Raw genomic sequence first — 13,905 nt, forward strand, 5'->3', positions numbered from 1 at the left:
TAGTTTTGTGGGAACATTTTTAGGAGACAGGGCTGCTTTCACACATACTTTCCAACACATGATGAGACACACGCTGATACTGTTAACCTCTACACATGCACAGACGCATAAAGAGACGCTGCTCCAACCTCAACAAATTCTCTGCCTTCCTTGCACGAGCACAAAATAATTGCAGATACACATTCTTGCACACAAGCTCATACACAAACACATGGACACGCACGCACACACACACACACACACACACACACACACACACACAGCCAATTAATCCAGGCACAGGGGCCTTTGCTCAGGACCAGTTTGGTGTGGCCCAGACAACACAACCCCCTCCTGGGCACGGCGAGGTGAAGATCCTGGGTGGGAGAGGAGGTAGTTATCGAGCAGCACGGAGCACTTTGTATGTGTGTTTGTGTGTGTGTGTGGGCAGGAGGTTCGTGCTTTGAACTGCAATAAAAGTTTCTCTGCGCGGTTATAAACAATAGAATAGAATAGAATAGTACACACTATTGCCACATTGCCTTGTTGTTCCAGTATCTTCCACTGTGTTCTTGCTGTGGTCATTTGGATTTAACAATCAGGAGATTGTTTTTGTTTGTTTTGCTTGTTTTCTTTGTTCTATTTTTAATACCACCTGCATCAAATATATCTTTTACACAGCTCTTTTTGTTTGATCTTGTATCATCATAACTTTTCATCACTTTGCTTAGATGGTTTACTACTAAGTAGAAAAGCAGATGTTAGAACAGAGCAGGTTTGGACCAGAGAATCAAATCAACACTGTGCTGAATAACTACAGCGTGGATAAGAGGCCTCTCAGAGTAGCCAGCATAAATAAACCATTCCTCTCCATCCACACACGTGCCTTCTCTCTGTGAATCTGACAGCTCTCAGTTTTATATGGGCCACAGTGGCCCTGGAGGATTTTACAGCAGTGTACATAAAATAAAAGAGCATTTAGATTTCCTTTGTTGTGGTGCAGAGCGGGGACAGAGCAGCGGCAGCTACAGGTCCCTCTCCGCCCTGCCTGCCCTCGGAAAACCACACAGCAGAGGAGACTGTCTGGTCACATCTCTGAGCTGCACAAAAGAGCAGGTTTCTGAGTCTTTGTGGCAACGATCTGATGCTCACAATGAACTAAGGAGCATCAGTCTCCGCTCTTTAGCACTTAATCTGTGTAGTTGCACAAGGCACGTATATTAATGACCAACAGACAAGAAAGAATTCAATGAGGGGCTATATGCTTTGGGACGATGGATGTCTTTTTTTTTCGTTCCAGCTGGTTTATAGTCAGCAATGTCAGGGTTCATTCCCATCCAGGGTTTACGTTAGACTTTTTTTTGACAGCCAATACGGATGTTAATATTTCACAATTCCGGCCATATAGAACAACTACCGGGCATATGTTTTAAATAACCATATAATAGCCTACATTTGACATAACTTGAAAAAAAAAAGTTAAATGAAGAAGTGATCTAAAAACTAAAATAATAGGCTGGTTGGTCCGATTTCTACGTTTGTCAAATTCAAAATAGTGTTGTGTGGCTCGTAGGGCTGTAGCCTCCTGAATAGTTTGAAGCTTCATTCATAACATTGACATTCAAATTATTATTAGCTTACCGAAATATTGCAACACAGCCAGCGGACCGTCAGGAGATATTCGCTGAATTTGACAAAAGGTGTACTGGATTAGAAGCACAGCGGAGCGGAAGCATTCAAACTTTTGTATAATATAAGTATATATTTTAGTTGTCTTGGCAACATATCTTACAATATTAGGCTATTTAATGTGCTATTAATTCATTAATTTGGCATATTTCCCAACAGACATTTTGGCCATTGATCATTTAATCTGCCAGACTACTACACATGATACCGGCAAATGTAAACCCCGTTCCCACCCCCGCCAGTTGGTGCTTGCTGTTCACTCCTGTTTACTACTACTACTACTACTTACTCTACACATGGTGAGAAATGAAAACCTCAAAGCTGATCACATTAGAGCTCAGGTTTACTGTGTTGGCCAGTGAATTTCAAAAGCTTGAATTTTAAGCATGACTAAAAAGTGAATGTTATAAAACCCAACATAAATACAGCACTTCTTGACAAAACAAAAGAAACAAATGTGTTTAACTTCTACTGCTCTTAAAAATCAATGCATGACTTTTGATTCGGGAAGTATAATACTTTTACTCAACCACAACAATATGCTAAAAAGTAAAGTAAAACAAATAAGATGGAATATGTTAATGTGGTAAAAAGCATTTATTCCCTTAATGCATTGGAGTTGTAAACCTGGTGGGTTTTTCTGAATACTTAATGAGTTAAAGGATCCACTGACTGAAATAATGTTTAGTGGTTTAGTGAATTTCAGAACAAGTGTCAATATTTAACCCATTTGTGCCCAAAGACTATATTTTGTATGATAAGGGAAAATGCCACAACATTTGTTCTGATTGGTCAAATGTCTTGAAATTTGGTACGGACACACTTTGGGCAAATATCTAACAGGACAACTTTGACAATTTTAGATCAAATGAAAAATCACACTTTTATCAATAGTCAAAAGTCAGGATTTTTGAAAAACAAGTAAAATGCTAACATTGTGTTTATTAAATGTTTTCCATATGAAATATTTTTAGTGCCCAAACACTATAGTATGATAAGAAAAACTCACTTTTCAGCCAAATGGTTTGACCAATTTTTTATTTTTTTCACATTTGTGCTTAGGCAAGCTCTGAGAACACTTCCACCAAAGGAAAATAAAAATTTCAATTGTGGGAACAAATTTGTTAATTAATTAAGATTTATTTTTATATTTCGGTACTTGTGGATATTCAGTATAGGGATGCACCGATCCAACTTTTTCAGTCCCGATACCAATAGCGATACCTGGACTTTGGGTAACTGCCGATACCGAGTACCGATCCGATACCAGTGTTTCATTAAATAAGCTGTATGCCTCGCTGTGTGGAAGTGACCGGGATCATTCTTTTGTAAGGCAACATCAGTCTTGACTTAAACAATGCTTTCCTAACTTTGTAAAACAAAATGTGAAAAATAGATACATAGATATAAATGTATTTAATTGTTCTTTATCATTAAAATAATAAATCATACACAACCAACTTGGTAGAAAATCTTCAAAATTGAACAGGAATTACAATTCTAGTGTGAACCTTTTTAATGCAGCAACAAATTGGTCAAAACAGCAACGGGAATTAAAATGACAGTATATAACGTGTATAGTATATAAACATAGAATTGAATTATATATATTGGCCCCATTATCACCAATATCTGATCCAGCTATTTGAGTCAGTATCGGCCAGATATCCGATCCGGTAACTTTGCATCCCTAATTAAGTACGCTTAAACTCTTCCATGTACATGGATACACACAGTATTAATATTTCCAGTAGAGGAGGGAGCCTCTAAAACAGAATGTAGTCGTGGGACATTAAAACTCTAAAACTCAGACTTCCGTTAGTGTTAGCAGTTAATAAGGTGACCCATCCACTTAATGGCAGGTGACAGTCTGAGACAGTTTACTGTCTTCAATGTATTTACACAAATATATTACTGGATAATCAAAGTACAAAAATAATTCAAATAAAGATAATGTCTTCACTCTCTGATGACAAATTCAATCCAGTGACTGTTTTACTGTGGCGATGTGTCTTAGGCCCAGCTGAGCTGAGGCCAGCAGTCTCAACACTGTAGTGTTAAAGAGTCGAGCTGACAAAAAACCCATAAGCCCTCACTTTAGATCCACTGTAGAACCACTGTCTGCTGGCGTCTGCTGTTTAGGACCTCTCTCTCTGCTTCTCCGCTGAACCTCACTCACCTCATCTTACACTTTTGACACCCCCGCCTTTGCTCACACTAACGCAAACACACCCAGATATGAGCGCGCGCGCGCGCGCACACACACACACACACACACACACACACACACACACACACTTACAGGTGCAGGCAATCGTACAGATGCACACATGCACACCTTGGTCAAAGGCGCAGATCAGAGAGAGACAGAGAATTGTGGGTAACAGACTTAGCTAAAGTGGCTTATGGGGCCCGGCCAAACCACACCAGAGAGAGAGAGAGTTTGCATTTTACTGAAAGGCTTCCGTGTCAAGTGAATACTTCACAGAAATGAGAGAGAGAATGAGAAACAGGGGATTGTGAGTTTCTTTCTCTCCAGAGATCAAGGATGAAAGACGAAAGAAAAGAGAAGGAGAAAACAAGACGGGGAAATGAGGGATGAGTGTTGGCCTTTGCTCTCCTACGGAGTTTATTTCTCTCGTGTGTATACTGGCTGCTTATCACACCATGTTTAAATAAAAAAGCATCTTGTGAAGTCACTTTGACCCTTTCATTTCCTCACAAACACCAGAGAAGAAGAAGAAAAAGAAGAAGAAGAAGAAGAAGTGTTGCTAGCTCACTCGCACGTTCACTTCTAGTCATTTGTTAAATAATTCACTTCCTCCACATATTCAGTCCTTATTCATTCTTACGCTGTTCATTAAATGATTGATTCTTTCACCCGATCATTAATGTATTCAAGCGTTTCATCTGTTCAATCGTTGCGTTTATTAAATCTTTCACCCTCTCACTCAGTCACTGTCTTTCACTGCTTTTATCAATTCACTTCATTCCCCCCCTCTGCCTCCACCTCCTCTTCTTCTTCTCTCATCATGTCTTTCACTTTAATTTCTTAAAGGACTAACATAGAAATTGACCCCCCCCCTCCCAAAAAAAACCCAGAGGCCAGTGGTTATATGTCGCCTGTCAAAGCCGCCAGGAGCAGCTCTCATTAAAACCTAAACCGTTTTTCTCCTCCTGACACCTACTTAAGGTGATAGCCTGAATTACCCCGGCACGGCTCGGCTCGGCACGGCTCAACATACACGCCTACCCCCATCTGTCATTTGAAATTTGCGCCTGGATGGATTAGGGCGGTGGAGATGGGAGGGACAGGGTCTGGTATTGTCACCCTGTGAGCTCCACTCCAACATGTAGACACACTTCAGTACACGCATACATACGCTTCATGTTGGAACAAGTCACACTGCTAACTTTGAAAACTCCCACAGGTGGAAAGAGAAGCAGGTGAGGTGAAAGCTGAGTGACCTCTAACCCACCAAGATCAACAACAAAAAATGTAATATATTGACAGAACATTGGAATACATTTTCTTATCTTTAACTCCATTTTGCGCTGGGGTTCATTTTTATTATTTGATAAACCTTTACTGTATGAATTATTATAGATATAATTATATGTTCCACAAATACAGCCCTTTAGGAATATTACATTACAGTGAAATAGCATAAAGTGCACCGCTGCCCTTATTGATCACAGTGCAAGTCACTGAAGCAATATTCGAGTGATCATGGGGTATTAAAGCGCAGCATAAAGGCATGAGAAGGTCGTTAGAGGAAGGAAGTATTGATTGACAAACTCACTGCAAGTCCCTGACGTGATAGGCCAATTATAGGAATATACTTTTGCTGCATAATAAAAGGTATAAATGTTTGTTTTAGCGACAAATATGTCATTTTTATTTTGACAGCAATTTCAATCTTTTAGAAAATGTCCCTCTTGTTATTTTTCCTCCTCACGTCAATTCCACTGAAGCCAAACTTTCTCCCTCAGACAACTTCACTGTACTCCTGTTTTCTCAATGTGGCCCCAGTCGGAGATCAATACCTTCTGATCGATAGATGGCCATGAATATTCCAGCCTAACCTGACCGAGAGAAGACTGAAGGAGAGGAGAGGAGCGAGGACGCAGATGGGATAGAGGCTGAGATGGATGGATTGCCATGAATGAAAGAGGAAAAGATGAGTGTGGCGCCTCTGTGAGATTGTGACGGATGCTAATGAGCCAAATATTCATGCGTCCAATTTTGCTTTCCATTTTTGGATTCATGTGCAAGTAAGTATTTGAATTGTTAATGATAAATTCGATGGATCTCTCTTTGCGGAGACGCAGGGGAGAAAAAGATATGCACCTTCGGGCTGAGATATTTAGTCTTCTAATTCTTCTTCAGAGAAAAACTGAGAGTGCTCTTTCATTTGTTTGCGTGATTTCAAGCAAAGCAGAATAAATGCTAGAAAATCATTAGTAATTCAGGGGACAAGTTGATTGGATTTCATACAAATTAAACAATCTTTGGCAGATTTTTCTTTCTTAAAGAAATGACACTCTATAAGGTGCTGTAAAATAACTTTCATACATGGGGAAAATGATTGTTGTTTGTTGTATGTTGTGTCATATTAAATAGAATATAGAGGTGATTAAAATGATGTACATGTAACCATTTATCTAATATCTGTGCATACAATTTAATTAGTTAAATTTGAGATGAAACTGAGATTATAAAATATGTTGTAAAAATGTTGTAAATATAACTTGAACTAAATGTGGAACTAGATTAAAGTAAAGATAATACGCGTGTTTTCTTCTTTGTGTAGGTGCACAGTGGGGATGAAAGGACCGGGAGAAAAGAGACTTACCGGGGCTGGACCGCGGAGCCAGCGAGGACTTGAGTCTCCAGGCGCTGAAGTCGGACGCTGTTCTCTGAAAGACGAAGGGGACCGGCAGGGGGACAAACATGGTCCTCTGTCGACCTGGGGGTCGTTGTTTTGTTCTTTATTTGAGTCTCACTTTTCTTCGTTTCTTATCCGTCGTGCTTTCCGTCCTTCTTTGGCCTTTCTTCGTCTGCTTCCAAGGTTTGTGGACGGCCGCTGGTAAAGACGCTTGGATGCTTTGGATAAAAACAGAGACTCCGTATTTTTGGCTTTTTCTTCCGTGGATCGAGTCTCAGCGGATTCACATGTCTCTGCTTCTAGATCTGTGTGATATCACGGTCCCCCTTACTTGTGTCTTCTCGGAGTCAACTAGTCCGGCACACACACACACACACACACACACACCCGTCTACCCAGCGGTGTGCAGGGCGCGCAGCGACGCTCGTGAGGAGATGTGCAGCTCTCAGTGGTTCTCCGTGCACGGGCTGACGGTGAGCGGACAGCGGCTGGTCTCAGCTCTCATCGTGTCCATGTGGATGATGTAGTGCAGGTGGTGCTCCTCTCTCAGCTGCTCTCCTCTGGATGTACCGCAGACACGACCTGACTCCATGGACTGGGTCCACACAGCTGTGCGTAAAGCTCGCAGCGGCTCTCTCGGTGTCCTCGGCGGGGTTTGCTTTGGTTTAGCTTGTGCAAAGATAGATGTCTCCTCCTGCACTGTCAGGAAAAAGTGTCAAACAAACAGTGTCCAGCCGGTGGATCCCCGGTACGGAGAAACTGTCCGTGTAACACTTCTTCTTCTTTTTTTGGTTCTCGTAAAGATTTGGTTATTAGCTGGCTGGTCTGTAGAAGAACACATGCACGACACAATAATAAAACGCAAAGCAAGTATTTGGTAAGAGATGGTAATAATCCAGTAATAAAGTGATGCTCCGTAGCAGGAACCTCCTGTCGGACTGTCGCTCCTCCTCCTTCTCCTCCTCGAGCTGCTTCTGCCTCGCTCTCTACCGCCCGACACTCATTAAAGCACAATCAATAGATAAATAAATGAATAAATCCATATCAATAAGTACACCTGTCTTCTGCTTTCCTCCTCCACTGAAGCGGGACAAAGAGGAGGGGGGAGCGGTACCCTCTTTCTGTTTTACGGCTCTTTTCTTTGGCTCTGCTCCGCCATCCGCCGGTCTCTCTCTCTCTCTCTCTCTCTCTCTTTCTCTCTCACTCTCTCTCTCTCTCTCTCTCTCTCTCTCTGTGTATCCTCCGTGTGTGTGTGCGCGTGTCTGAGTCCCCTCAGTGTATTGTGGGAACCCCGGTGGTTTCGGTCCTTCACCGCGCAGCCTGAACGCACTGTGGCTCGGCTCTGGCTCCGTCCGGCAGACACACACAGAGACACAGATACCCAGCCCCCCTTTTTCATTTGGTACCCCCTTGCCCCCCCCCCCCCCCCCCCTTTCTCCCTCTACACACTCACACATATGCACATATACACACGACCCCACTGTCTCTGTCCATTGCTTTTTTTGCGCACATTTATTGACCTGTTCTTGTATGTGATCTGTATGTAAGGTCCATATGGAGGCACCGAGATTCATATTATACACACCAATTTAAAATGTATGTCAAATATATTTCATGAAAGGATTTATTCTCCAAGACTATGTTGGATTATTTGAAATACACACACACTCTCTGTGACTCTCTCACTCTCTCTCTGACCACTATAATCCCGTGTAAAACGAGCACGGATCCGGCCAATTGATCTCCTGATTACTTCATTATAATGAAGCCAATAATCACATCATCGCCGGCCTCCGAGGAAATCGATCGCCTCTTCACAATGTGCGGACATGAATTCAAAGGGGGGGGTGAACCTTTGATGTATATTTCAGCATGGACCCCTCCTCCCCCCCCCCTCTCTCATATAGATTGACGTGGGTCTGGCTAACGCAAGGTCACCTGCACCACTCAACTCATGTATTTTTTCTTCCCTCATAGAGGTGAATAATCAAAGCCTGCAGAGCCACGGCTGTTAAATTACTCATTATTTTGGGCTCGGGAAGGCTACGTGCGTGCGTGCGCAAAATGTGCGTAAAATGTCAGTTGAGCTGAATCTAAATTGACTGTTTTTCCCATTAAGGGTGGGTGAGAATGTTTCAGTTGCCGTTGTGTGTGTGTGTGTGTGTGTGTGCGTGTGTGTGTGTGTGTGTGTGTCTGTGTGAGGAAAGTGAAGGTGCCTCCCGGCCATCACCTCTCCTCTCCTCGCTCCTCGCTCCTCTCTCCTCTCCTTTCTTCGCTCCTCCCTCCTCTCTCCTCTCCTCTCCTCTCTCCTCGCTCCTCTCCTCTCCTCTCCTCGCTCCTCTCTCCTCCGGTCTCCCGCTGTCAGACGCGCACCGCCCCGATCCGCGCTGCGCATTTACACTCCAGATTATCGCCGACATGGATTTTTTTAAATAGAAAAATCTATACGCTAAATATCGCAGTCAATACAAGAAAATAGAGCAAACCACATGCACGTCTCTCTCTCTCTCCCTCTCTGTATACACTCCGAGGTGAGACTGAGCTGTTAATAAGTTATCGATCAATTATGGCCCTCATATATGGAAAGGCCTCGGGCTCTTCTCCATTGCTAATGTAGATGCAGGGAGGGAAAGGAAACGTCAGATACAAACTATCTGCTATCATCACAAGGCCCTGATCCACGGACTGTACCACTGCAGTATGACACTAGTACTGCGTGGTATCATGGTGTCTCTACTGTTGTGCTACTGCTACTACTTAGATCAAATACTTCTATCATCACAGATGTTGCTTCAGAACAGCTGCTACTACAATTACTACTACTACTACTATTTAGAGTGCTATAGCCACTGATATATACTGTAGGCAACCACTGCAGTTCACATAGTCCATACTATTTAAACTACTATCTACTGGTGCAAATGCCAGTTTACAGCCCAGTGGCACAGCAGTTCGTGAAATACTCATGAAATATTATGTATTGATTTGTGTACATAGACACGAATTTCAATTTTTTTTAGTGATGGTCAGCGCAACATCAATTCGTATGTAATCCACGTAATTGCAAACCAGGAAGTATAAAGAGCGGCGAATGCAGCGTAGCGAGGAGGTCGGGGTGGACGGGTGGGTCAAATTACACAGGACTTTCACCCAGTGACCCGTGTTCGTGTTCCGTGTGAAACCACAAGTCAAAGTTGATTTATTTGTCACATATCTTCCGTACTTAAGTTACGGCCCTTCTGGTGTTATTTAAACCCAAACCACAATCTTTTCCTAAACCTAACTAAGTAGTTTGTTGCCTCAGCCTAACAGAGTCGATCTATTCCTAAACCTAACTAAGTAGTTTTATTTTGAAAAGACTGGAGTGGAAATTGACACATACGTCACGTGTTGCTGGACATTTGTAGTAAAACAAACACAAAATACGTAGTTGAAAGTCATGTTGACGTTAAGAAAAAAGGGAAACTTGTGTCTATGTACAAGGATCAAATAGATTCAATTTCATGACTATTTCATGAACTGCCGTGACACTGTGTTGCAGCTTATCACCATCACTACTGGGAAACAACTGGCCCCTCTATCACTACTACTACTACTACTACTACTACTACTACTACTACATTTAGTGCTTGTACAGCTGATACTGCAACTACTACAGCCACTACTGCTCCTCTACTGGTAATACTATAACCACTTATAAGTTTGTAATATTAATAGTTTGGATTAATAGTAGTACTGCTACTGCTACTAATGCTGCAAAACCACCTAATACTACTACTAGTACTAATACTGTGACTACTACTGCTGTGGCCTCTACTTCAACTACTACTCCTCTTATAGTAACCACTTTTATAACTTGTTTCTATGCCTCTACTGCTTCTACTATATTAATAATAGTACTGTTAGTGCTACTAATGCTGTTATTTCCTGTATTTCTATGAGTACTAATACTGTGACTACTACTGCTGTGGCCTCTACTCCAACTACTCTTAAAGTAATACAACCACTTTTATAACTTGTTTCTATGCCTCTACTGCTTCTACTATTAATAGTACTGTTAGTGCTACTAATGTTGTTATATCCTGTATTTCTATTAGTAGTAATACTGTGACTACTACTGCGGTCTCTGCTGCTACTACTACAGTACTTCTTAAGCCTGTGTCCTACGATGCAGAGCATTTCCGTTACCCGCTGCAGCTTTTGATGTCACGTATGCATAGACACACGTCACATCACAAAGGAGACACCCCGCCCCCCCATAAAAAAGCCCACTCCCCATTGACAGATGACATCCGCGTGTCCAACGAGCGAGAGAGGGAGGAAAAAGAAAAGGAGTGAGAGGAGGAGGACGAGGAGAAGCCACATAAAGAAGCGACCGGTTGTCCCTCAAGAGCCCCCCTCTCCACATAAGGGCGAGCGCAGAGGAGCCCCGATCCAAACTCCTTCCAGACAAAAGCAATTATTTCTTGTAGAATATAGTGTGTTTTGTGCGTCCATTGCGGGAGGGGAGGGAGGTGTGCGTGGATTTGAAGGAGAGGTGAAAAATATGGCGCACGGAGGGCCTCATCAATAGCAATATGTTCTTTTTCCCTTCTGTTATATCTATCCTTTTATAACTACTCTGCAACCTGCTGCGGTTGCTTTGTCTGACATCGTGGGCTCATAGGCCATAGTCGACTTCTGATATCACACACACACACACACACACAGACGCACTCGCACACGAGCACACACACTCACACGCACACACACACGCACACCCGCACACAACTGGTTCCCCACTTTATGATTTATAATGAGATGACCATTTCAACTGCAGTGCACACACATACACACAACTCTGTCTCCAAATGAGACAGCTACAGAGAGGCGAAGTCCCTCCCCTTCTGGTGGACCACCATGGAACCTTATTTCACAAAAAATATGAACGGTAGTCAACGGCAAGCGACAAATCATTTTTTGATCCCGTTTGAATTGCGCCATGAATTATATATACGATGTTTGTCAATTTAAAAGATAATTTTGCAAGTCAAGATTTGTCGTAATATCATTTAGTTTTGTGTGAAAGAGCTCAGTGAACTACATCCCTCGTCTCGCACGATATACATCACCAACACTAGCTGGCTAGATAACTTAGCTATATTCGACGCACAAATGTAACGTTATCTGACCTGATGTGTTTTATCAGCGACTCCTTTTATCAGCTGGGAAGAGAAAGAAGGATCAGACCTGTTGCTGGTTTGAGTACATCCCAGTAGGAAACCCACAGGCATCATAGCTTCAGAGAGAGAGACGTTGATTCATTGCACATTTCAAACGGGATAAAGAAATATTTGTCTCTCGCTGTTGACTACATTTTTTCCGAAATAAGGTCCCATGTTGGTCCACCAGAAGGGGCGGGACTTTGCCTCTCTATATCCTTAAAAGCATGAAATCAAAAGATTAAAATTTGTCGCATATAAGAAACATATTTTTTCAGTGTTTATCATTATAGTATTGTGTTGCATTCTGCATCAGTAGGCGTTGATATTTTTTGCTAAAAAATACAAACATATGTCAAGAAAACCCAAATCTGACTAATATAAGTGAACAGGAAGGAAGTCTATAGCAGAATTAGATCTTATTGCTCTCTATCTGTCTGCTCTGTGTGTGTGTGTGTGTGTGTGTGAGAGAGAGTTCATTGTTAAATGGCAGTGTCATGTTGACAAACGAGTTGGTTGAATAAAATTCTCCCTCATCAATAACAAGAGGGGGCCAATCAATACCAGCTTACAATTATATCACCGCCTACCCCTCTGCTACCGCTGTAACCACACACACACACACACACACACACACACACTCACACACACACACACACACACACCAAGAGATAGTGCGAGAAAGGGAAGAATCATTACCTCGCCATAACACAGGGCTTAATAAACACAAAAATATTCACACACACACACACACTGAAGAAGAGTTATTACTTTGCTGTTACATGATTATTTAAACACACATTTAGACGCACACATATACCCAGCGGGAATCATTCATGAGACACTGACCCTAATAAACACGCACACATTATTTTTAGCATCTGACATTTGATCTATTTTCAGCATCTGTCTTCCTGTCCCTCTCATTCTCCGTCCATGTCTCTCTCCCTCTCCTCTCGCGGCCTGACTAAGTAATCAATGCTGACAGATTGTCAATAGGCCGGTCCGGGCCCTGCCAATACCTCTCCTACATATCCATTATTCCTCTTAAGGCCGCGGAGGACAAACACAGAAAAGAGTAAAACACGATGCTGTCGATACGCCACCTTGATGCGATCATTGAGGTAGATCAATGCTCTTGCTTACAGCTCATGAGCTCGCCCCGAGCTCGCTGGAAATCACAGTTACCGTGAAAATTGGTTTGTGAATACGCACTTTCTCTCACTCTTATCTTCATAGGCTGGGGATCTTTTTTTCATGTATATTCTCTTTCATTGTACGCATAATTTTATTTGGACTTTGAAGATGTGAATTTCCTGGTGCTCCTATTTCACACATGTTCTGCATCCCATTTCATCCTGGATTGGTTGTAATGGATTTAAGATGTAAAATGCAGGACAGCACTGAAGTGAGGGAAAGGGGGGCGGGGGGTGCTGTCATTCTTGCTATCATGTTCACACACAATCCTGTATTCCACACACATGTATACACACACTGATTCATGTGCTGGTACACGCACAGACACAAATTTATGTACATGCTTAGTAGCACACGCATGCAAACACACCGTAACCAGCAACAAAGCACGGAAACACTGCACCGACACACTCACGGAAGATATTCACGTACATGCAAACGCACCGTAACATGCATGGATGCACAGAAAAGTACACACACACACACTCAGCCTTGTGCTCACAGAGGCCCAAACAGCTTAGCTTAGCACAAATGCAGCATCAAGGCTCGAGGTAATGCCAATGACATGGATGGAGCTTTCCAGCCCATGCAGCCTGGAGTGTGTGTGTGTGTGTGTGTGTGTGTGTGTGTGTGTGTGTGTGTGCGTGTGTGTGTGCGTGTGTGTGTGTGTGTGTGTGTGTGTGTGTGTGTGTGTGTGTGTGTGTGTGTGTGTGTGTGTGTGCGTGTGTGTGTGTTCGTATGTGTGTCTGTTGCAGACGTGGGGGGAGATGAGAGCCTTAAACACTGAGAGGATCAGACCCGGCTCTCCTGGACACCATGGAATACGATCAAGAGGAAAGAGAGTGTGTATGCGTGTGTGTGTGTGTGTGTGTGTGTGTGTGTGTGTGTGTGCGTGTGTGTGTGTGTGTGTGTGTGTGTGTGTGTGTGAGAAAGATAGCAAGACATAACTG

The 13,905-nt window shown here is 42.7% G+C and overlaps 1 protein-coding gene across 1 annotated transcript in view; it reads right to left on the reverse strand.

Moving 5' to 3' along the window:
* Nucleotides 1–7,706, reverse strand: part of LOC119503690 (POU domain, class 2, transcription factor 1-like) — a 111,397-nt gene extending 103,691 nt beyond the window's left edge. Inside the window, exon 1 of the mRNA XM_037795581.1 lies at nt 6,525–7,706. Coding sequence (XP_037651509.1) covers nt 6,525–6,624 — 100 coding nt within the window. The 5' untranslated portion in view covers nt 6,625–7,706. The remainder of the gene's footprint in view (nt 1–6,524) is intronic.
* Nucleotides 7,707–13,905: the final 6,199 nt, after the last annotated feature.

Source organism: Sebastes umbrosus, chromosome 15, assembly GCF_015220745.1.
Source record: "Sebastes umbrosus isolate fSebUmb1 chromosome 15, fSebUmb1.pri, whole genome shotgun sequence".
Lineage (NCBI taxonomy): Eukaryota > Metazoa > Chordata > Actinopteri > Perciformes > Sebastidae > Sebastes > Sebastes umbrosus.